The sequence below is a fragment of the Tyto alba genome, unplaced genomic scaffold (genome assembly GCF_018691265.1).
Source record: "Tyto alba isolate M040663 unplaced genomic scaffold, T.alba_DEE_v4.0 Super-Scaffold_12, whole genome shotgun sequence".
In the NCBI taxonomy this organism is placed as follows: Eukaryota; Metazoa; Chordata; class Aves; order Strigiformes; family Tytonidae; genus Tyto; species Tyto alba.
Window position 1 is genome coordinate 7,283,030 of NW_024881274.1, and position 21,527 is coordinate 7,304,556.

At 59.2% G+C, this 21,527-nt stretch overlaps 5 protein-coding genes across 8 annotated transcripts; 3 read left to right on the forward strand and 2 right to left on the reverse strand.

Annotated features, from left to right (window-relative positions):
* Window positions 1–849: 849 nt before the first annotated feature.
* LOC122152844 (alanyl-tRNA editing protein Aarsd1-like) lies at window positions 850–6,527 on the reverse strand. Of its 3 annotated transcripts, XM_042787333.1 has the most exons (13): window positions 6,376–6,526; window positions 6,170–6,292; window positions 5,933–6,092; window positions 5,522–5,579; window positions 5,007–5,163; window positions 4,800–4,916; window positions 3,981–4,111; window positions 3,739–3,805; window positions 3,462–3,553; window positions 2,926–2,980; window positions 2,246–2,340; window positions 1,939–2,070; window positions 850–1,464 (listed from the first exon to the last, which is right to left on the reverse strand). In XM_042787333.1, the coding sequence occupies exons 1-12, from the start codon at window positions 6,412–6,414 to the stop codon at window positions 1,950–1,952; spliced, it is 1,215 nt and encodes a 404-aa protein (XP_042643267.1). In that variant the 5' UTR covers window positions 6,415–6,526; the 3' UTR covers window positions 850–1,464; window positions 1,939–1,949. The 3 variants fall into 3 exon arrangements, with proteins under 3 accessions (XP_042643267.1, XP_042643268.1, XP_042643266.1); XM_042787334.1 differs by lacking the exon at window positions 850–1,464 and having other exon boundaries at window positions 1,836–2,070; window positions 5,046–5,163; window positions 6,376–6,527; XM_042787332.1 differs by lacking the exon at window positions 850–1,464 and having other exon boundaries at window positions 1,836–2,070.
* Window positions 6,528–7,086: 559 nt separating this feature from the next.
* On the reverse strand, window positions 7,087–9,285 carry PTGES3L (prostaglandin E synthase 3 like). Its single transcript, XM_042787336.1, has 7 exons — window positions 9,164–9,285; window positions 8,719–8,832; window positions 8,534–8,600; window positions 8,114–8,212; window positions 7,609–7,698; window positions 7,460–7,513; window positions 7,087–7,301 (listed from the first exon to the last, which is right to left on the reverse strand). The coding sequence occupies exons 1-7, from the start codon at window positions 9,169–9,171 to the stop codon at window positions 7,290–7,292; spliced, it is 444 nt and encodes a 147-aa protein (XP_042643270.1). The 5' UTR covers window positions 9,172–9,285; the 3' UTR covers window positions 7,087–7,289.
* Window positions 9,286–9,572: 287 nt separating this feature from the next.
* RUNDC1 (RUN domain containing 1) lies at window positions 9,573–14,416 on the forward strand. Its single transcript, XM_042787331.1, has 5 exons — window positions 9,573–9,960; window positions 10,800–10,958; window positions 11,228–11,426; window positions 11,689–11,796; window positions 12,800–14,416. Exons 1-5 carry the CDS (start codon window positions 9,637–9,639, stop codon window positions 13,663–13,665), a joined length of 1,656 nt encoding a protein of 551 aa, XP_042643265.1. The 5' UTR covers window positions 9,573–9,636; the 3' UTR covers window positions 13,666–14,416.
* Window positions 14,417–15,053: 637 nt separating this feature from the next.
* RPL27 (ribosomal protein L27) lies at window positions 15,054–17,380 on the forward strand. Its single transcript, XM_042787519.1, has 5 exons — window positions 15,054–15,147; window positions 15,234–15,316; window positions 15,482–15,651; window positions 16,263–16,373; window positions 17,250–17,380. Exons 2-5 carry the CDS (start codon window positions 15,236–15,238, stop codon window positions 17,296–17,298), a joined length of 411 nt encoding a protein of 136 aa, XP_042643453.1. The 5' UTR covers window positions 15,054–15,147; window positions 15,234–15,235; the 3' UTR covers window positions 17,299–17,380.
* A 906-nt stretch (window positions 17,381–18,286) lies between these two features.
* IFI35 (interferon induced protein 35) lies at window positions 18,287–21,466 on the forward strand. Of its 2 annotated transcripts, none has more exons than XM_042787369.1 (9): window positions 18,287–18,410; window positions 18,491–18,586; window positions 18,880–19,038; window positions 19,329–19,442; window positions 19,759–19,903; window positions 20,129–20,262; window positions 20,486–20,675; window positions 20,940–21,046; window positions 21,202–21,466. In XM_042787369.1, exons 1-9 carry the CDS (start codon window positions 18,399–18,401, stop codon window positions 21,271–21,273), a joined length of 1,029 nt encoding a protein of 342 aa, XP_042643303.1. In that variant the 5' UTR covers window positions 18,287–18,398; the 3' UTR covers window positions 21,274–21,466. The 2 variants fall into 2 exon arrangements, with proteins under 2 accessions (XP_042643303.1, XP_042643302.1); XM_042787368.1 differs by having other exon boundaries at window positions 21,212–21,466.
* The last annotated feature ends 61 nt before the right edge of the window (window positions 21,467–21,527 follow it).

The following is a 21,527-nucleotide window of genomic DNA, read 5'->3' on the forward strand; positions in this document are numbered from 1 at the left end:
CTCCCTTCCAGCCGCTCTCTGTCCCAGCCAATTCAGGACTGTGTCCTTTGCTGTGCTTGATCAAGCCTGAGGAAAGCTTGCCACTACCCGGGCCACGGTGTCAGGTGGGGAACAGCTTCCTTTTGCTGAGCATTAGTGATGATACTCACTGGGAAGTGAGTTTGGTGGCTGGACACTCCTGAACTCAGATCCTGCTCTTGCGGTGGGGGTTTGCGAGGAGGACGGGAACTGACACAGCTGCGACGGGTGGGAGATGAGAGCAGGGCTGGTCATGACCTTGCTCTTCTCAGCGGGGGCTGCCCCGAGGGAGGCCAGCTCGGGGCTCACGTCCTTGCCAGTTACCCCGTGGCAGAGGTGTAGGAGCGCTGTGCTGCACCGGGAAAACGCCTTCCCAGTAGCAGTCGAGACAAGGCACTGCCAGCACGGCCTGGTGCCAGTGTGCCCGTGCACAGAAAGCTGCAGTGTCTGCTTAGGGGACCACAGACAGCTGCTGCTCCAAAGGAGAATGCTCAGGAGCTGTAGGCACGAGCTGGACAATGCCACGTCTTGCAGACTTGCATAGAAAGTGGCGTGAGTCAGCTGTACGCCAAGATCCAGTCTTACATCAACAGCTGTAACAGTACAATCTAGCCATGCCTGCCCAGAGCAATGCTTGGGCCAGACTCCTGATTGTCTGTAAAGCTATTTCTTATCGTGTGAAAGAGACAAACTAAGATACTACTGCAGACAGGGGAAGGCCGCTGCTGGGGGGAAGAGCATGATAATGAAAGCTCAAGCTTATGGCAACGGAAGCGAAGGAAACGTGCAGGCATACACAAACAAGAAATGCCGAATGCACAGCTCAAACAAAGGGCTTTCATATGTTTTTCTATGTGCCTGCAAAACAAAGCACTAGGTGGCTGCTTCTATCCGCATTTAATGCTCATGTACAGTCAGCATGTGCGTGTTAACATGGTTCTTCCAGGCCAGCTACAAGGGGATGAACTTCCTTTCTGCAATAACATCCTTGATGGCCCCACAGCAGAGCTCTGGGACTGCAGCCATGAAGCCAGTGTGACCCAAAAGCTGCTCCCACCAGCGTCACAGCTGGGTCAGCAGCGCCCGCTGCCTGAGGGAACTGCCAAGCCCCGAGGCCAGCAGCAGCCCGGCCTGGTGGCCAGCAGTGAGGGGCCCTGGCAGCGGCACCAGCACAAACATCTCCAGACCTCCAGCACTTGCAGATTTCTGAGTAGCCAGGAAATAAAGTCAGTTGCTTTGTTTTTCAGAAAAGGGCTCAAGGAGGCTTGTTCTTTGGTGCCTCCTCCTTTCCTTGCTCACAGGCTTGACAGCAGCATCTCATCTTCTTGCCCCCCAGCTCTACCTCAGGCAGCTGTAACTGGTGACCAGCTTAGTTTGGTCTTTTAAGGGGAATTTACTGATCTGAGCATTCCTCCAATTCCTGCCACATTTCATTCCTTCTTCTGCCTAAAAAATTTTAGCAGCAAAAGCTTGATTCATTTTCTTTGCACTTGTTAGCAAATATCATACTCAAACCCTCTGCTTCTTACCAGTATTCTGATTTTTTTAAATGCATCCAACTTCTTATAAATAAATATGCACATGAAGCAGTTACTCCTCAGCAACTGGTACAAAGTAAAAAGCCACAATGTACAGGGAATGGGAGGGCCCCTCTCTTTGTTTTACGAAGCCTACAAAATGGTTAATGACTACTTTTAATCACTTAAGAATGCGTACCATTTGTCTGGGGAAATGAAAGAACCCTTGCAGCAACGCGTGGATGGCAGATCCCCTCCCCCAATTTTCCATGAGCACCAAATCAGCTCACACAGAGCATATGCGCACCAGCTGTTGTTTTTATTTCTTTATTCCCTGGGAGAGAAGTTGGTGGAGTTTACGCAAGGGAGGGAAGACAGCCCTACTTTGAGAACTGTTTCTTACGCTTCAGGGCTTCAATGACTGACGAATTCCTGGAGCAGAGCTTGCACTTCTCCTCGATGACTCATCTTGGTTGCCTTGCCCTGAAAGCGGCCTCGCTTCCCAGCTCCTTTGCCTCCCAACAGCTCTGCCACCCTGCAGGAACAACAGTACGGGCTGACAGCCGCTCACTTGCGGAGAAGAGAATGGCCTGGCCTAACCTGCCCGAGAGCGAACGAGGAGCGATGGATGCCCTTACAATACTGCTCAGATGCTTAGTCTGCAACATTAGAATTCTTACTAATTTTAAAGGAACCATAGAACATGTTACCTGGGACCTAAATTCTCAACTGCTTCAACAGGTCCAGCTAGAAGAAAGAGTCCTGCTTCTTTTTCATCTCCCACAGTCAGGAACAGCAGAGTTTCCTGAGGACAGACAGACGGATCTTGCTCCAACATAACCAGTGCCCTCCTTGTCCAGGAAGAGGACAGAGACACTGGCCACAGGATGCATCCAAGCATGCAAACAATTCAGAAGTTTGTGTGCATTACTGAGACTCAATCTGAAGAAAGGAAAAGGGAGGGGAGCGCTTTTGAACCTTTTATGCTCAATCATATGTTGTGGGGGACAGAATGGGTACTGGGGTATCCTAAGTTAAAAGGATATGATTGGCAGTTGGACTAGATAACCACTGTAGGTCCCTTCCAACTGAAATAGTCTAGTCCTAGTCTAGTCTAGTTTGCTCTAAAACAGACAATGAGGTTCTGTACAGCTCTTTGGGAGACAGGCTCTTCTACAGTGCTCTGAATTTTCACTGTTGTATTTCTTGACTGTTGACGACTCCCCTGCAGACTGAGGCTGCTGGGGACAATAACTTCATGTGGCTTTTGAAAGGAAACAGACCTGCAGCTTGTGACTATGCTACAAACAGAAGCCTGGCCCTGCCTGTGCTACAGCTTGAATGAAAAAGTCAGTCGTGTCAGGTTAGTCTTTGTTCATCAGTGACTCACCTCTGTCCCAATCTCATTAGCGATGATATTCATAAATTCAGAGTCACCCTCTTTCCTGTATGGATAAAAAAAAACACTTCAGAAAGAACCAAAAATCCCCTCCAGGGTCCAAAATATCGATCAGAAACCAAAGGCTTGATCAGGCCTTGGGTTTTGGCATCTTGCTGTTAGGAGGGAGATTAGGTTTTTTTCTGTGTATCTAATTCCTCATTGTGCATTCCTATGGACATATTAGGAATTATTTACAATTATGTAAGAAACAGAGCTCCTCAGGTTTATTTGAAAATATCAAGGGCAGAGAGATATCAGATAGACGCAGTTATTTCTTAGCTATAAAACCAGAAGAATTCAGTGACTGAATACTAACACATCCCTTTAATTACACAACCTTCCAGCAGACTGAGGCAGTTTAATATTCTGTTCTTCACCTTGTTTACATTCTTCCTTGAGAAACAAACCTGAATAGGCGTCAGAGACGCAACTGCCATAAAACATGTAAGATACCATTTTACACTTTTCCCTGAACTCCCCCATACCTGTGTAACACAAACAGCTGACTTTGAACAGGTTTGCTCTTGAAGTCCTGGGCTATCAAAACAGCAATGTCTCTAAGCAGGTTCAAGTTATTCTGAAAGAAAAGCAAATAAACTGTATTGCAGATGGAGAAGGCAGTGTGAACACTGAGTTATGTTCCCAGAGATGGGAGCAGTTTTCATAATATCCACAAAAACTGATTCAATTCCCAGTTATCACGACTAAAGCTCAGGTCTGCAGGAAGCAACCACAATCTTCTTTTCTCAGCCATCCTCACACCTTTTGAAGCAGTTTCACAGAACTCTGCAGCCTCTTCACAGCCTCCACGTGCTCACCTGGTCCATTTCTGAAAGAACAAGGAGAATTTGAATCATCAGTCTGAAGGACAAAGAAAGGATTTCTTAAAGGAGCAAAAGCAGATAGCATTATAAAAAGCACCATGTAGATGCACCCCAAGGCTTATGTGGTATTTGTCAGAGGGAATAATAAAGATGAAATAATCAAAGTGGAAAGTGTATTACTTGAGCAGTGAGGTTAGAGCCTTCTCAGTACTGTAACTTTGTTCGACTGACTTCAGCACTCTGTTTCCCGACAGGAAAACCAAGTTGGTTTTGTTCTTTTTCCCTTTTTCTGTGCCAAGGAGTTTAATAACCTTAAAAAGAAAATCACCCTGGTCAGAACAGTACTTTATTTATACTCACACAGGTGGCCAGTTCCTCCTAGACTACATGTTGTTGTGAATATTAGCCCTGCCATTGAAAATAAACTGATTAAAACCAGCCATAAGGTCAACATACAAAAAAAAAAAAAAAAAAAAAAAAGATGGCAATACAGGGGAATGAATGCAAATTGTTAGTCATGGGCTGCACTCTGCAGTGCATCTGGATGTCTCTGCTGGGATACAGACTCCAACAAATGACTGAAAAGACAGAATCACTAAAAGGCAACTCTAGAATTTTATCTCCACCTCCCTGCACAGAAGATTTCTCATTCATTATAAACACGCAAAAATATCAGAGCTTTAAGCAGAGGGAACAAATTGCTAGCAACCCGTCAATGCACGACTGAACTGGCAATAAACCATGTGCCCTTCGCTGAGGCAGCAGCAGTTCAGAAATACCATTGCTACAGACAAGGGGCCGAGTTCTGTTACAAAGGAGCCTGACTGACTGGACAAGGACTGCTGACCTGTGTGAGGCCCCGCTGGGGCTCATCCAGCACAGGGCTCCTGCCACCCCCTTTACCATCAGGACAGTTTCCAGCAGACCCCAGACCTCAGGGACTGCTGCTGTGCTAGGTCTGAACATGCAGAGCGAGGGTCCTCAGCTGCAGCCCCCCACCTGCAAGTCGCTCAGGTTGGAGACATGAGTCCCACAGCACATGTTGGAGTCTATGCCTTCGATGTCAACAACTCGCACTGGCCCCGCGTGGTCATCGGGCAAACCACGGCTTCTCACCTAGCAAAAGGACAATGGCAAACAAGGTGACATCCATGCCGCAGTCACTCTGGTCCCACGGATATCATCAATTCTGTCCCCACCACTCACTGTTTCAATTTCAGGGTCATCTGCAGCCAGTTCCCTCACCATCACTGGTATCCTCTCCCGGATTTTCTCATTCACACTCTTCTCCAGGGCCTCTATTTGCTCTGCTGTCATGGAGGGGGTGTCCAACTCAATGACACTTCGCTGACGGCCCAGCTCCCTGCACCGATGAAGAACATCTGCTGCTGTAGCTAAGACCAGCTGGAAGGTCCCTCTGTGCAGCACCAAGAGACATCCCACTGCTGGGAACATGGTGACTGAAACAAAACATACTTTCCTCTTCATCCTGTTATTTACAGAGCACCAGATGCATACCAAACCCTTGGAGAAGGACAAGACAGAGCAAATACTTTGCACAGCTTCTCTCCAGTTCAGTCACCTCTCCCAGGCACTCTGAGCTCGAGTGAAATGTCCAAACTGCTTTTGATTTATCAGTGTTCAGCTCCTTGCAGCCCAGCATGCCGGCACATGCCAAACAAGGTAAGACTGGGGTCAAAAGGAGCCTTTTCCCTGCTCACCATGAAGTTGTCTTGAATCCAAACATCTGCTCTGCGATGGCAGTGATGAGATGCTGTCCTGGAAGAGATGTGCAAGCAAGTGCTGTGAGTGCCGCCGGGCACAGGAAAAGAGATTTTCAGTCAGACTGTATTTTTGCTGCTGGCGAGCCCCCCGACACTTGCCGACGCCCAGGCATGCGCTCGGCACCGTGGGGCTTCTGCTGCCGCTTAGAAGCGGCCAGAGGGGTCACCCACCGACCCTGAGCCCCCCGCTAAAGCAGGCTGAACCTCGCCCACACCCGTCGGCACCCGGCTGGCTCACCACCCGGGGGGGCCCGCGGGGGCGGCGCCCGCGCCCCGCCCCGCCCCGCCCCGCCGCCGGTGCTCCCGGGCACCCCGCGCCCGGTGCTCCCGGGCACCCCGCGCCCGGACCTGAGTGCTGCTGCATGTGGTCGAAGCGGCGCTCCCAGTCCAGCGACACCAGCACCTCGGCGCCGGGCTCCAGCGCCGCCTGCACGAAGTGCACGGCCTCGGGGCCCCTCCGGGTCACGCGCAGCACCGGCACGTCGCCGATGCGGCCGCGGTCGTCGGGCTGCAGACACGGGGCGTCAGCTCCGCCAGCCCGGCCCCGGCCCCGGCCCCGGGCCCGCCGCCCGCCGCGGCCCGTACCTGCCCGCCGCCCTCGGGGAAGAGGATGGTGTCCTCCAGCACCACCTGGAACCCGCGCACCGGCTCCCCGCCGCCCTCGGGCCGCAGCTCCGCCGCCCGGCACGACACCACCGTGGTGGCGAACTGCGGGAGAGGCGGCGGCGCCGTGAGGACCGGCCCGCGCCCCGCGCCCCGCGCCGCGCCCGCCCCGCCCGCCCCGCCGCTACCTGCCGGGCCCAGCTGTCCCGCTGGCACTGGAACACCATGGCGGCGGCGGGAGCGACACGGGGCTGGCGGTGACGGCGGCCGCGGAGGGACACGGGGCTGGCGGCGACGGCGGCCGCGGAGGGACACGGGGCTGGCGGCGACGGCGGCCGCGGAGGGACACGGGGCTGGCGGTCGCGGAGGGACACGGGGCTGGCGGCGACGGCGGCCGCGGAGGGACACGGGGCTGGCGGTCGCGGAGGGACACGGGGCTGGCGGCGACGGCGGCCGGGGAGGGACACGGGGCTGGCGGTGACGGTGGCCGCGGAGGGACACGGGGCTGGCGGCGACGGCGGCCGCGGAGGGACACGGGGCTGGCGGTCGCGGAGGGACACGGGGCTGGCGGCGACGGCGGCCGCGGAGGGACACGGGGCTGGCGGTCGCGGAGGGACACGGGGCTGGCGGCGACGGCGGCCGGGGAGGGACACGGGGCTGGCGGTGACGGTGGCCGCGGAGGGACACGGGGCTGGCGGCGACGGCGGCCGCGGAGGGACACGGGGCTGGCGGCGACGGCGGCCGCGGAGGGACACGGGGCTGGCGGCGACGGCGGCCGCGGAGGGACACGGGGCTGGCGGTCGCGGCCGCCGTGCCGCAGGTGGGTGGGGCCTGCACGGTGCCCCGCGGACGCGCGCTCCCGGTACCGGCGGGGCCCCGAGCAGACAGCAGACGGCGGCGGCGGCGGCAGCTCACGTTTATTGCCCGGCGCGGGGAGGCCGCACGGCTCCCGCCGCCCTGAGCCGGGGTCCGCCGCGCTCGGCGCCGAACCGGGCGGGGCGGCTCCGCTTCCTCGGCGCGCCCGGCCCGCGCTGCTCTCAGGGCGCGCTGCCGGCACACCGGGAGGTCTCCTGCGGCCGCGGCGTCCCCGGGGTCCCGGGCTTCAGAGGCCGTCCTGCGGGAGGGAGGAGCGAGGTGGCAGGGAGGGGGCCGGCCCCGGGACGCGCTGCCCGGGAGAGCCGCTGGAGCTGCTGCCGGTGCCCGGGGGGCTCGGCTGGGCCGGCTCCAGCACGGGGCAGCGTCTGGGGGAAGCAGCTCGCCGGCGGCACTTACGTCCAGGTCGTCCATGTCCGGGGGGGGGGCTTTGTCCGTCACCTTCTCCAGGAGCTGGATGGGGAAAAAAAACCGCTGTGGGAACTCCGAACGCCCGAGCGCCCACCCTACACACGCCCCGGCACACCGAGGCCTGCGGCCTGGCCCACCTCTGCATACTGCTCCACCGTGGCCCTCTCCACCTCCTCGTCCCCTTCCCAGTCCCGCCAGTTGTCAAAGTCCACGGAGAGCCAGGCTGGCTGTGGGCAGACAGAACATTCTCTGAGGGAGGGAGCAGCACGGAGGGGAGCAGGCAACCCCATCCCAACAGCCCAGGGATTGCTCTGGGGGGTGAGGAGGGGCTGCTCCTGCACAGGCGAGGGGACTGGGTGGGCTGGGGAAGGGCAGGAAGGGGATTGTGCCCCTTTGTGGGTGCTGGTTCTGACCCTGCCTGCATCAGGGGAGAGGGGTGCTGCATCCTTCCTGGGGGGCAGGGGCCCGGGGACTGGTGGTGACCATGAGGTTGGGCTCTTTGGGAGCTCTTGTGTTGGGAATGCCTGTGTGGGGCCCTCAGTGTATGTCCTGGGGGGCAGGTTGTCCCTGGGAGCCGTGAGGTGCTGCATGGGGACAGCACATGCGCTGAGGCTGGTCCTGGCCTCCGGGTGCCACACACACCTTGATGTTCTCCTTGGTGATGCGGGGCCAGGCCACTTTCTCCTTCCACTTTCTCATAAAACATGTGATGGAGCGGTCAGACCGCTTCTCCCGTGAGTCCTGCCAAGAGATCAGGGGTGCCTCACCTCAGTGTCTGCTGGACTCCTCCCTGTAATCCACCGCAGACACGCATAGGATTAAATTTTAGCCATGTTCAGGCTGTGGGGGACAGAGAAGCAGAGAGTTTTTTCTGGCCCAACACAGCAGCGTGAGTGCCAGGCCCAGGGTCAGGGCTTCCAGGCTCGTGCTCACCCCACTCAGGCTCTTGGGAAATGGGCAGGATTCAACGCTAAGCAGTGTTGCTCAAGACTGCACAGGCTGGGTTTAAGTCTGAGCCTGATGCAGGCTGTCGGAGAGCAGTTTGCTGGGGCAAAGCCTCACCTTGGAGTTGATCTTGGCATACAGGTTGATCTCATTGTAGAACTCCACACCGTCTGCATTTTTGCAACTGCCAAAACACCGTAACAGCATGGCTTAGGAGAGCGCCGAGGCCATGCGTGCCCTGTCCCTCAAACCACCCCCAGTTCAGGGCCATGACCCCGGTCTGCAGGGCAGTGGTAGCTCACCTAAACACCAGCCGCTGGTTCTCAATGGTGACCTGAACATCCACGCTGTCCTCGACACAGAACTCCAGGTAGACGTACCTCGGGCGGTCATACCACAGCGTCTTCGCAGGTTGCCTTGGGGAAGAGCAGACCGTCGGGCATTTCCCGGGCGCCCAGCAGCGCTCTCCAGGGACCGTGTGCGAGGCGCGGGGTGGCGGCTGGGGCAAGGAAGGTGCCCCAAAAGTGCACCCTGCCCGGGCCGAGCGCCGGGCCGGCCCGAGCGAGGGAGGGCAGCGGTGCCCCCCGCACGGCACCCCCCGGCAGCTGGCCGGCCCCGCTCTGCCCCGCCAGCCCCGGCGCCGTTCCCCGCCGCGCCGCGCTGGAGGGTCCTCCCCGATGGTGCCTCCGGCTCCGGGCCCTGACCCCCCGGCACCGGGCGCTGCCCGTCCCGACCGGCCGCGCTCACCTCGCCATGGCGGTGGCAGCCCCGCCCCGCGCTATTTCGGGGCGGGGGCGCGGCCGCCGGCGGGGAGCCGGGAGCGGGGGTCGGCCTGGGGCGGGGCGGGACCGGCCAGCTGGCGGCCCGGTCGTCGGCCCCGCGCTGCGCGCGCCCGAGACCCCCCGGTATCCCCGGGACCCCCTGGTGCCCCCGAGACCTCACAGGACCCCCGAGAACTGCCCGGGACCCCCGAGACCTCCCGGGACTCCCGAGAACCCCCCCCCCCGGGGCCACCGAGTCCCCCTGGGATCACGGAGACCCCGTGGGACCCCCCGGGACCCACCGAGATCTCCCCGGGGCCCCCCGGGGCCCCCGCCGCAGCCGTCCCGCCGCGCCGCGGGGTGGCGCCCTAGCGCCTCGCAGGCCCCGCCCCCGCCAGGCCCCGCCCCGCGCCGCGGTGACAAGATGGCGGCGGTGCGGCGGCGCCGGTAGCTGCCGTCATGGAGGCGGAGGGCGGCCCCCTGGGCCCGGGGGAGCGCTGGGCGCCGGTGGGCGCCGTGTCAGCGGCGGAGGACGAGGAGGAGGACGAGGCGGAGGCGGTGGCGGGCGAGTCGCCGCGGTCGGTGCCGCGGCTGCGGGCCGAGCGGCGCCGGCTGCACGGCGCGCTGCTGGCGCTGGCCTCGCACTTCGCGCAGGTGCAGTTCCGGCTGCGGCAGGTGGCGCGCGCCGGGCCGGCCGAGCAGCAGCGCCTGCTCCGGGAGCTGGAGGAGTTCGCCTTCCGTGGCTGCCCCGCGCCGCTGGCCCCCGGCCTCGGCGGGGCCCCGGTGAGCGGCGGGGAGCGGCGGGGAGCGGGCGGAGCGGCGCGGCGGGGCCCCGGGGAGCGGCGGGGAGCGGGCGGAGCGGCGCGGCGGGGAGCGGAGCGGCGCGGCGGGGCCCCGGGGAGCGGGTGACGCGGCTCGGCGGGGCCCCGGGGAGCGGGTGACGCGGCTCGGCGGGGCCCCGCTGCCGGCGGGGAGGCGGCTGTTGCTGCGGCGAGGACAGCACTGTCTCCTCTAGGATTTTGGCATTGGTTGCTGTTCCACACCGCGGCCGGTACGTGTGTCCGGCCTGGCTGAAGCCTGGTAGTGGCAGGGGTGGCCCCTCTCCGCCGCGGGAGGCAGCTCGGGTGCTGAGGCGAGGGCTTCGCACGGCCCAGAGGTGCTGCACCCCAGCCGGGGCCCGGGGGAGACCGGCCGGCGGGCTGGCACGGGCCTCAGCTACGGGAGCGTGCAGGTCCGCGAGGGCTCGAAGCCAGCTCCTAGGGACACGTGTTAGAGCCCTGCTCGCTCTGTTACCGCTGCCTTCCGAGATAGAGCGCTGACTCAGAGAATCTTTGATATGTGCACGTTCTTTGGCGACTTGCCACAGTGCTTCGTGGATCCTGGCTTTGTGCGACAGAGCTTGAGTGCAGCAGGTCTGGAGAGGCTCCTCCTTTGTCAGATGAGGTGATGTGGCTGGTACCTCTCCTTGATGTTCAGGCACATCTCTTTCTCAGACTGGCATGCTGTGCTTGCCAGTTAAGCACAAGAGCTGAAGGAAAAACTGCTCATACCATGGTCCTGTTGTCTGGGGGTTGGCTATGACAATAAATCTTCAATTGTATTTACTGATAACTTTTTCTCAGAGTGAGCAAGAGAAAAAGGAGCAAATTGAGGTCCAGAAGGAGAAGCAGAGAGAGCTGATTCTGCAGCTTAAGACACAGCTGGATGACCTGGAGACTTTCGCTTACCAAGAGGGCAGCTATGATTCCCTGCCACAGTCCGTGGTTATGGAAAGACAACAAGTAAGGCCCGCAAAGTCCTTCTGCCTGTATTTCTTAGCATTTCTGAGCCTCTTACAGGCTGCAGGAGTTGGTCAGTCCTTATTTCTCGCTAGCAGCTGTAATAGAGTGTCAGTAGTTTGTCTGCACATGTAAACCTGTCCAGTGTCTTCTCTTGTAATTTTCTGTGTGCAGCAAAGGTGGCCTGTTTCTAAGGTAACGTGTGCGTAAAGAAGTATTTTGAAGCTCGTGGGCCACACGGTGAGATCATGCTACTAACTTGTGTTTTGCAGATGATTATAAATGAGTTGATAAAGAAGCTGGATATGGACTTGAGTGAAGATATTGCAACACTCTCTCCGGAGGAATTGCGACAGCGTGTAGATGCTGCCATAGCACAGATTGTTAATCCAGCCAGGGTGAAGGAGCAGCTGGTGGAACAACTGAAGACACAGATAAGGGACCTTGAAATGTTCATCAACTTCATTCAGGGTCAGTGCTGAGTTTTTAGATGAGCAGGTTGAATTGGTTTGTAATTCCCTGACAAAGTCATGAGGAGAGAGGCCACAGGTGTCAGAGAATGCTGGAAGGGTTTCTGGGTCACAGGGAAGTACACATCTCTGAGCTGATGGTGGGGAGAGTGAGAGACTGACAAAAAAGGTGCAGAGAGGTCTAAGAAGTATTGACTTTAATGGTTGGGATACACAGCTTAAATTCACATGTGCGAAATAATAATGTAAAATTCTTGTTTTAGATGAAGTAGGAGGCTCTTCTAAAGCAGAAGATGGACACTGTGAATGTGCAGGCAGAAAAGATGGTGGTGGCTCCTACAAACCAAATACACGGCCTTCTGGAAATAGAGGTGGGCACTGCTTGGCTCGGAGATTCTGGCTCTGCTCCTGCTGTCGCTTGCTTGAGGCTCTGCAAGCATGGACCAGCATCCAGTTGTGCTAGGCTGCTTTGCTTTTTTCCTGTCACTTGGTTTCTATGCTTTCCTACTTCCACTGACAGAAGGCCTGTGTCCAGTTCCTTTACTCTTCCTCCATGGGATCATTAGTCACAGAACCCAAACGTGTGGCACAGAGGGTGGGACTGGCCCTCTGGAGATCAGGAATGGAAGGGACTTCTAATACTTAGTGCAAGGGGCAGACAGAGTGAGCAGCCTTGTCTTGTACACACTGTTGGGCTGCACTGTAATTAATGCTCTTTGAGTACTTAACACTGCAGGCAGATACAGTGAGCTGGATGGATCCAGTGGTCTTTATAATTTGAGACTTGTTTACTTATCGGAGCTAGAATAGTATACTAGAGGAAATACTACAATACTTTTACTTTTTGTGATGAGGCATCTGCCACTAGTCAGAGATTGAATACTGGCCCAGGTGGAATTTGGGTCTTACCCGGTGTGGTTACTCTTGCAAACTGAACTTAATAATGGCATCAGGAATAAGCAGTGTATGTTAGCCTGCTGAGATAAGATGGTTCTTGAAAGTCAGCAGTGATCTCCTTCAGCAAAGGTTTTGGTATCTCCTAACTATCCATGTGATATTGTTGTGCCTAAAGAATGGTCTTTCCTCACTGCATATGTGCCTGCTGGGAAAGCTGTTGTAGGATTTCTTCTTTGTAAGATGACCTGATTGTCAACAACAGGCCATGCAAACATTTTATTTTCTGGTTGTCTTCAGTCCTTTGAAACTAGAAAAAGTAGCATCAGTCTTAGTGACAAAAACTCCCGAGGAGGAGGAGAATCTATGGCAGAGGAAGAGCAGATATTTGCACTCCCTTTGTGTGTATGAAAGAGCAGAGCTGTTGATTTTTATTGTTTTTTTAATGAGAGTATTTTTTTTCTTTTCTAACCTGATCAGTGAACCCAGAAGATGCCAGAAAGATGCGAGAAACAGGCCTGCACCTCATGCGTCGCATGCTTGCTGTGCTACAAATATTTGCTGTCAGTCAGTTTGGTTGTGCTACTGGTCAGATTCCTCGCACCCTCTGGCAGAAGGACCAAGCCAACAAGGACTATTCCCCCTTAATTAAGAAACTGGAGTTGTCCGTGGAGCGGGTGAGGCAGCTAGCTGTGAAACACCAGCAGGAGGACCACATTATCAGTTCCTCCACTCTGCAGGACATTCCCTTAGGAGGCAGAGATGAGCTGACTCTAGCTGTGCGGAAGGAGTTGACCATTGCTTTGCGAGACCTGATGGCTCACGGGCTCTACGCCTCTTCTCAAGGAATGAGCCTGGTGTTGGCGCCCATCGCGTGCTTGATTCCTGCGTTCACCTCGTCGCCGCAGACCATGCACCCCTGGGAACTCTTTGTGAAGTATTACAACGCTAAGAATGGACAAGCTTTTGTGGAATCCCCGGCTCGCAAGCTCTCTCAGTCCTTTGCCTTGCCTGTGACTGGAGGACTGGCCATTACTCCCAAACAGAGCCTGCTGACTGCGATTCACACTGTCCTCATGGAGCACGACCCCTTCAAGCGCAGTGCAGACTCTGAACTGAAAGCTCTGGTGTGTATGGCACTGAATGAGCAGCGCCTGGTCTCCTGGGTAAATCTGATCTGCAAATCTGGTGCTCTGGTACAGTCTCACTACCAGCCATGGAGCTACATGGCAAACACAGGCTTTGAGAGTGCGCTCAATGTTCTCAGTCGCCTGAGCAACTTGAAATTCAACCTCCCGGTTGACCTGGCTGTCCGGCAGCTGAAAAACATCAAAGATGCTTTTTGATGTATTTTTATTGTAGATCATCCATTTTCCACAAGTAGGCAGCTGCTGGGCTTAAGATGCCTGGCTTTTTTAAGACCAAATTTGGATCTTTGAAATTGATGTTTGCTTTTAGGGAAATCTTAGGGTGTCTTGATGCTGGAAATCTGTGTTTTACAAGGCTGCCACTGCAAAGCTGCTGGAGGTTGTGTGCTGTACAGCACCTCACCCTGCCCCTTCTATGCTGCTCTGAAGAGCAAAGCTGCTTCACTGGTGAGCGCGGGGCTGGCCGCCCTGAGCGCGGTAGAGGCCTGGCCACGGAGCCTGCAGTGGGGGAGAGCCCCTTAGAACGTGCAGCTTGTCTCCTGTGCTGCAGCCTCGTGGTTCTCTCAGAGTTTGTGCTGTAAATAGCGTTCCTACAAAGCCACCTCTCACGGAGGAGCCAGACAAGCTGGCAGGTGTTTACTTGCCTTGGGGGTTGCCCAGGGGCGAGTGCCTTGCCCTCCCCAGGGTGAAGACGTGGAAAAATCGGGGGCAGATCTGCGGAGCTGTGGGTGCCGGGGCTGCGCTGCTCCAGCGCCAGGCTCAGCAGTCCCCAGAAGCAGCCACCTTCCGCCGCCTCAGGGCTGCTGGGTGAGGGGCCCGCACCCCCGGCTTTGTCCCACGGTCCCCGAGATCCTTTTCTGAAGCTTTTGTGTGCAAGGGCCGGCGCGCCAGCAGCCTGCTGTTTTACCGGGGTGCATTAAACGGCTTGACCGAGTGTCTGTGTGGAGAAGCCCTCTGCTGTGCCCGTTTTCATCTGCGCCGCGGGGCGCTGCTGCCGGCTCTGTGCGGGATGACGCCCCGATTCACTGACCCGCTGTGCCCCCGTGCTGCGGCCGGGGCCCCGGTGTGTCCCCGGGGGGGGCGGGAGGGAGGGGCCGGGGGGGGGGGCCCGGTGTGTCCCCGGGGGGCGGGAGGGAGGGGCCTGGGGGGGGCCCCGGTGTGTCCCCGGGGGGCGGGAGGGAGGGGCCTGGGGGGGGCCCCGGTGTGTCCCCGGGGGGCGGGAGGGAGGGGCCTGGGGGGGGCCCCGGTGTGTCCCCGGGGGGCGGGAGGGAGGGGCCTGGGGGGGGCCCCGGTGTGTCCCCGGGGGGCGGGAGGGAGGGGCCTGGGGGGGGCCCCGGTGTGTCCCCGGGGGGCGGGAGGGAGGGGCCTGGGGGGGGCCCCGGTGTGTCCCCGGGGGGCGGGAGGGAGGGGCCTGGGGGGGGCCCCGGTGTGTCCCCGGGGAGCGGGAGGGAGGGGCCTGGGGGGGCCCCGGTGTGTCCCCGGGGGGCGGGAGGGAGGGGCCGGGGGGGGGCCCCGGGGGGGGCGGGGCGGGTACCAAGCACAGCCGGCTGTTGCCCGGCAACGGCGGCGTCGTCCCGCTCCCGGAAGCGGAAGTTACGAAGCGTGACGCGCAGGGAAGGGTCGGAGGCGCGGCGGCTGCTTCCTTCTTCCGGTCTGAGCGCCATCGCCGCGGGAGCCTCGGTGAGTGGCGGGGGGGGTGCCGCGCGGATCCGCCGTCATCCGCGGGGGCGGCGGCCCGGCCGTGACACCGCGCCCTGTCTCCGCAGAGATGGGGAAGTTCATGAAACCGGGGAAGGTGGTGCTGGTGCTGGCCGGCCGGTACTCGGGGCGCAAGGCCGTCATCGTGAAGGTGAGCGCGGGGGGGCGGCCGCACGGGCGGGGTCCCGGGGAGGGCCGCACGGGCGGGGTCCCGGGGAGGGCCGCACGGGCGGGGGCCCGGGGGGGGCCGCACCGGCGGGGTCCGGGAGGGCCGCGCTCCGCCGTGCCATCGCCGGCCACGGCCGGTGTGTTGCAGAACATCGACGACGGCACGTCCGACCGGCCGTACAGCCACGCCCTGGTGGCGGGCATCGACCGCTACCCGCGGAAGGTGACTGCCGCCATGGGCAAGAAGAAGATCGCCAAGAGGTCCAAGATCAAGTCGTTCGTGAAAGTGTACAACTACAACCACCTGATGCCCACCCGGTGAGTGCGGCCGGCGCGGCGGGGGCCTGCGGCTGGAAGGGCCGGGGACGTCTCCCTCGCTTTCGGAGACTGTAATTCTTGCGGGTTCTCGCTGGTGAACGCTGGGAGCGACGGAGGTTCTTAATTACATGGTTGGACGAGTGAGGAACGTGCCCTCTGCAAAAACCAGGGATGTGGGGGCTGTGGGCCTGAGGGGGAATACTAGTGCACTTCTGAAATAAGCTGGCTTTTACTTCAGCCACACTCGCTTTCCTCCCAGTGATAAGGTGTCAGAAGGGGGAGGCGTCGAGGTGAGTGGGGGGGCCTGGGGCGCTGGCAGAGCTGTTGTGGCCCGGTGTTGTTTCTCCCCAGCCCCTGGGGCTGGTGCAGGCTGCCCAGTACACCATATTGGACAGAGCTGCTTGTCTCTTGCCAAGCGTGTAGCTTGTTTCTTTACAGGCTGGATTAAATGCCTTTGGATGCTGTAATGGTTTGGTGACTTCCTGAACTGAGAAGCCTTTAAGAGCTGTAGTTCCTCAACCTGGCCCTAGTTCGTGCATTTGCCCAGTCCAGGCTACCCGCTGTGCTCTCGTCCCCGTGACTCTTTTGAACCTTGCTGCTCTCTCACCCAGGTATTCTGTTGATATTCCGCTGGACAAAACAGTGGTCAATAAGGATGTGTTCAGGGATCCCGCTCTAAAACGCAAAGCGAGACGTGAAGCCAAGGTGAAATTTGAGGAGAGGTGAGTTGAAAGCTTGTTTCTCCAGGGGTGTTGGCACCCAGGGCCAGGACTTGGCGCCGTTGTGCCACAGCCTGGCTGATTCCCAGGTTGGACACTTTTCCTCAACTTTCTTGAATACGTTTTTGGTTGAGTGTGTTCCTTCTCACCTCCTGTGCGTGTTTACACAACTGTATGTTCAGGGAGCTGATGGTTTGAGAGGGGGATCAGTTTACCAACAGCCATAGACTTGGGCTGACATTTGTGATGGTGCTGTAGCCTCGTGCCACAGGAGTGGGGATTTTCAAATGCTGGATGATCTCTTGGCATCTCACTGCCAGTTCATCTGCTGTCTGTCACTGGGCTTAGTGGGACAGAGCAGCACTGATGCTTTGCCCAGAAGTGTCTGGGTTAATGGTCCTTCTTTTCAATTTTCTGTTCAGAAACTCCTTCAGTGGAAGGAGCTGTGTGGCCTCAGCGGGACACAGGGTGCCAGGCAGGCAGCCTGGGGTGGTGGCTGTTCTAAAGCGCTCTGCCATGACCATAGGCAGTTCTCCGAGGGCACCTCCTGATGGCTGCGCTCCACATGAGATCTCTAATGGGACTGCCACATGCTGCTCTCTTAGCTCTTGGGGTGGAAACTGCTGTAGTGCAGGTGTCCTTTGTGAGATGGCTTAATGAGAAAATCTGGAAGCTGGCATTCGCTTCCCTCGGGAGTTTAAATGTTTAAAGTGGGTCTAGTTGCCGCCCAGGCTGAAGAGACCTGCTGAATTACCTGTGGGTAAGCTGGGCGCAGTGTCCTGCCTGTGGGGAGAAGATACAGTTGGCTCAGGTGCGGGTCTTGTGCTGTTGTCTACTGCTACAGAGCGTTCTCTAACCTTTGTGTTCCTCCTCTTTCAGATATAAGACTGGCAAGAATAAGTGGTTCTTCCAGAAGCTGCGATTCTAAAGGTGTAACAAGGTTGCATCAATAAATGTTTATTAAAAAACACTTTGTTCTGTTGTATTAAAAAAGCAGCGCTAGGCCTTTTTCTCTGTGGTGTGGATGTTCTTGCTCTGTCTGAAAGAGCTGGGAAAACCATTGCAGTCCAGAGCTTTGAAGCTTCTCTGGAGTGTTGTATGGCCTGCACCGTGAGTGAAGGTACCGCCTCTGTGGGACTGTCCTTGGGTGCCTCCTGCTCTGCCGCGGGGCCAAGGCTGCTCTTTCCCCATCATGATGCCAAAGGGTGATTTCTGTCACTCCTGCCTCTGCTAGAAATCTCTGTGGTGATCCCTATGAGAGAAGGGGGGTGGGAGACGACAAAGGAATTGTTCATTCCAGGTGTCTGCTGTTCTCAGGCTGAGAAATACAGTGCCTCATCCAGGGACCTACCTGGGGCTGTTAAATTTTTGCTTACCTTTCCAAATGTTCTTTATTGTGCAAGTGACAGGCTTCCCTGGCAGAAGAAGGGTTAGAGTGGTAAATCGGATGCACGGGGCAGGAGGGGAAAGAGTTATTTCCTGGCTGAGGAGGGTTGGGGTGCTTTGGGGAAGCGAGTTCGAGGCGGTTGGGCAGGCGCTGGCGTCCCCGCGGGGCAGTGGGGAATGAGTGGAAAGATCAGGTTTTCGGGTCAGCAGCGCCCGCGGGCCGGCGCGGCGCCGGACCGGGCTGCAGCTCCCGCCGCGGGGCCGTCGAGCTGCGGCCGCTGCCGCTTTCGGGGGCCGGGGCGGGGCCGGGCCGCGGAAACGAAACCGAAAGGGAAGGGCGGAGGAGGAGCGGGGCCGCACCGGCAGCGCGGTCCCGGCGGGTGAGTAGGGCGGCCCCGGAGCTCGGCCCGGCTCCCCCCCGGCGGCCCCGGAGCTCGGCCCGGCTCCCCCCCGGCGGCCCCGGAGCTCGGCCCGGCTCCCCCCCGGCTGCCCCGGAGCTCGGCCCGGCTCCCCCCCGGCGGCCCCGGAGCTCGGCCCGGCTCCCCCCCGGCGGCCCCGGAGCTCGGCCCGGCTCCCCCCCCGCGGCCCCGGTGCTCGGCCCCCCGCCTGACCTGCCGCCGTTCTGCCGCCAGCGCCGCGACGATGGATTCGGAGGTGAGGGGCTGAGGACCGGGGGCGAGGGGAGCGGGGCGGCACTTGGCGCAGCGTGGCTGAGGACCCCCCCCTGCTTTTAGGACTCTTTCATCCGGCTGCCCCACTCCGGGGGCCCGGAGGACGGCTGCCCGGAGGGGACCCCCGAGCAAGTCCGGCAGGAGATCGAGCGTTGCAAGGTGTGTCCCACCGCATCCCTGAGAAGTGGATCGGGTCCAATCCAAACCACCTTGGGATCTGCCCCAGCCAGCCTGGGCTGCGAGCATGAGTTTCTTATTTTTTCTTGGACTATGAGCCAGGAGTGGCAGAGAAGGGGTATCCCACGGTTAAGAGAGCCTGTACCGGGGTCTGGGGCTCTGCATGGGGAGCAGCCCCCCTCCTTCCCAAACGAGCAGCATGTGCTGGGGCTGGACAGCCAGTGGGGGTGGCACAATGTCTGTAGCATCTCTCTGTCTCATGGTGCCTCTCACAGGAACTTTGTAGCGCTCTGGAGCAAGACCATGTGAAGCTACAAATGGCCAAGGAAGCTGTAGAGCAAAGGACACAAGAGTTGAGGAAAGAGAGAGAACTTCTTCATAAAAATCTTGAGCAACAAATGTATTTAAACAGAGATGAAGAGAGATCCTGCCAGGTTGGTGGTCGGAGGACTTGTCTTGGGCTTGGAAGGGTGGCAGTGGGTGGTGGGGCTGCATCACTCAGCTCACTGCTTTGAGATTGCTTTGCTCTGGACCAGGGGCAGTTTCATGGGATGTCACATCAGGCCTGTGTTGATGCTGCGGCGGTGGAGGAAGGGCTGGGGAGCCAGGGCAGGGCTGCAGGCAGTCAAGAACAGAAAAATGGTGTGGGTGGAGCTGTGTCCAAGAATAGTGCTGTTCTGCAGCCCGTCATGTCCTGGTGGTTCCCCTCTTCCTTTCCTTCCAGGTGGGCATTTTTTCAGCAAAGGAGGAGAAGAACAGACTGGAGCAGGAGAAACAGGTGCTGAAAGAGAAACTGGAACAAGTGAGGAAGAGCATCCCCTGGGAGGATCCACTGATGGTAACAGAGTGTGTGGGGGCACTTAGGTGTGCTGATAAGGAGCACGAGCCTGGCTGAGAGGCTGCAGGTGAATGCAGCTGGGCACTGTGTGATGACTGGCACAGCTCCTGCTAGCGGGGGGCTCCTCTGCCAGGGCCAGAAGCTCCAGTTATGGCTTTGGGACTCCAGGCACAGCCAGACCCTAGGAGAGACTCTGCTGAGGCTTTCCAGCTGTTTATTTTGAGCCATGAACTTGTTTTTTCTCTGTGGATTGGCAGGGACAGGCTCTGTGTGGGGTCCAGTCTCCTCCAGGCGCTGTCTGTGTACTTGAACCTAGATGCTGCCTGCCTTGCCGGAGAAGAAAATGGTGTTTAAGGGACTCGTGACAAACAAGGAGACCATGAACAAACTGATGCTCACCCCTCTGATCCGCTACCCTCTGCTGGGGGGCTCAGCTCTCATCACCTTTGAGAAGGCAGAGGGTAAGAGTGAGAAGGACTCTGCCACAGCCAGGCATCCTGGCTGAGTGGCTTTGGGGCCTGCCCTGCATCCCCTCCCTGGGCCAGGACTTGGAGCTCCGTCCCCTCTGCTGGCATTGTGCGGGGTTATGCCCCCTCCCGAAAGCATTAGCTGCCCCGTGTCCTGTCCTGCAGTGTGCTCGGAGCAGGCTGTCAATCCCCTGTGCTGGGGGCTCTCCCTGCTTGCAGTGGCCCAGCAGATCCTAGAGGTGAAGGAGCACACGGTGGAGCTGAGCTATGGGGAGGAGCTGGAGGAGCTCGACCGGTGCAGAGCGCGAGTGCAGGCAGCGCCGGTGGAGATACTGCTGCCGTCTGCCTTGGAGGTAGGTCCCGAGGGCCTGCTGCTCCCCAAACTGTGGAGAACCGCCAAGCTGCCCTGGGCACGCACCAGCTTTGCTGTGCCCTGCTCTGCCGCTACCCAGGCTTGTCTCCGCCGGGTCACCGGTACCTGCCCAGCTCTGCACATTAGTGCTGCAGCTCTGCGCTGCTCCCCCAAGCTCTGGGGCTGGCCCTGCCCTGGCACTGACCAGCCTGTGCCACCCACAGATTAGGCTGACCCAGAGCAGCAGGAGCATCCTTGTGTCTGACCTGCCCAGCCTGGGCATCCCTGAGGAGGCACTGCTGGACAAGCTGGAGCTCTTCTTCAGCAAGACGAAGAACGGGGGTGGCGAGGTGGAGAGCAGGGAGTTCCTGGATGACACTGGCCAGGTGGTGCTGACCTTCGTGCAGGACGGAGGTGCGTGGGGCGTGTGGAGCTCAGGCTGCCAGCAAGGGGGGGGGGCTGCCCGAGGCAGGCACAAGTCGTCTCCGAGAGCAGATGGAGCTGTGTCTGTGGGGAACAGGGAAGGCAGAGTGAGCCCAGGCTGTCCTGTCTCCCCTGAGACTGTGCTGGTGCAGGTGAGCTGGGGCTGGGCAGCGCCAGCCTTGGTGTCTGTGTCAGGGACGTAACCTCCCCCAGAGCTCATGCTGGGATGCTCAGGGCGTTCCTCTCCATCTGCAGTGGCAGAGCCGCTAATTGCGAGAGGGCATATCCAGGTGCACATCGGGAAGGGAAACTACAAGCTCAAGATATCCCCGTGCATGACTGGGGACCTCACGAGCCTGCAGGTGAGGGCACCGGCCCCGGTGCCACGCAGCTCCTGCCCGCCCAGGGCGAGGAGCAGGGGAGGGGCGTCCCGAAGACCCACAGCCCGGGCTGTGGTTCCTGCGGGCAGCCCCGATCGGAGCAGTGCGGGGACCCCCTCCCTGCGCCTCACCACCAGCTCTGCCCAGTTCCAGCCCGCCCGCTGCCCCAGGACCGTCCTGCTCTCGGGGATCCCGGACGTGCTGGGTGAGGAGCCCATGAGGGACGCCCTGGAGATCCACTTCCAGAAGGCCAGCCGCGGCGGGGGAGAGGTGGACAGCCTCGCCTACGTCCCGGGGGGACGCCGAGGGGTGGCCGTTTTCACGGAGGACACGGGCTAGCCCTGGCGCAGCGGAGCTCGGCGGGGCCGCCGGTCACAGCGGGAATTAAAGCGTCTGCAGGGAGCGCCGTGTCTGTCGTGCTGGGGGTGGGACGGGGCGAGGGAGCGGGCCGGGCGCTGCCCCG

Excerpts from the sequence above, each read along its gene's own strand:
- LOC122152844 (XM_042787333.1), bottom strand. The coding sequence starts at position 6,414 with ATGGTGTTCCAGTGCCAGCGGGACAGCTGGGCCCGGCAG. Across the intron at positions 4,112-4,799 it reads CCAACCTGAGCGACTTGCAG|GTTATTAAACTCCTTGGCAC; the intron begins GTGGGGGGCTGC and ends TTTCTTTTTAAG. Across the intron at positions 2,341-2,925 it reads CTAATGAGATTGGGACAGAG|GAAACTCTGCTGTTCCTGAC; the intron begins GTGAGTCACTGA and ends GTCTGTCCTCAG.
- PTGES3L (XM_042787336.1), bottom strand. Across the intron at positions 8,601-8,718 it reads AACCAGCGGCTGGTGTTTAG|TTGCAAAAATGCAGACGGTG; the intron begins GTGAGCTACCAC and ends GTGTTTTGGCAG. Across the intron at positions 8,213-8,533 it reads ATGCCAAGATCAACTCCAAG|GACTCACGGGAGAAGCGGTC; the intron begins GTGAGGCTTTGC and ends ATCTCTTGGCAG.
- RUNDC1 (XM_042787331.1), top strand. The coding sequence starts at position 9,637 with ATGGAGGCGGAGGGCGGCCCCCTGGGCCCGGGGGAGCGCTGGGCGCCG. Across the intron at positions 9,961-10,799 it reads CCGGCCTCGGCGGGGCCCCG|AGTGAGCAAGAGAAAAAGGA; the intron begins GTGAGCGGCGGG and ends ACTTTTTCTCAG. Across the intron at positions 11,427-11,688 it reads GTTCATCAACTTCATTCAGG|ATGAAGTAGGAGGCTCTTCT; the intron begins GTCAGTGCTGAG and ends TTCTTGTTTTAG.
- RPL27 (XM_042787519.1), top strand. The coding sequence starts at position 15,236 with ATGGGGAAGTTCATGAAACCGGGGAAGGTGGTGCTGGTGCTGGCCGGC. Across the intron at positions 15,317-15,481 it reads GCAAGGCCGTCATCGTGAAG|AACATCGACGACGGCACGTC; the intron begins GTGAGCGCGGGG and ends GGTGTGTTGCAG. Across the intron at positions 16,374-17,249 it reads AAGGTGAAATTTGAGGAGAG|ATATAAGACTGGCAAGAATA; the intron begins GTGAGTTGAAAG and ends CTCCTCTTTCAG.
- IFI35 (XM_042787368.1), top strand. Across the intron at positions 18,587-18,879 it reads AGGAGATCGAGCGTTGCAAG|GAACTTTGTAGCGCTCTGGA; the intron begins GTGTGTCCCACC and ends TGCCTCTCACAG. Across the intron at positions 19,443-19,758 it reads CCTGGGAGGATCCACTGATG|ATGCTGCCTGCCTTGCCGGA; the intron begins GTAACAGAGTGT and ends ACTTGAACCTAG.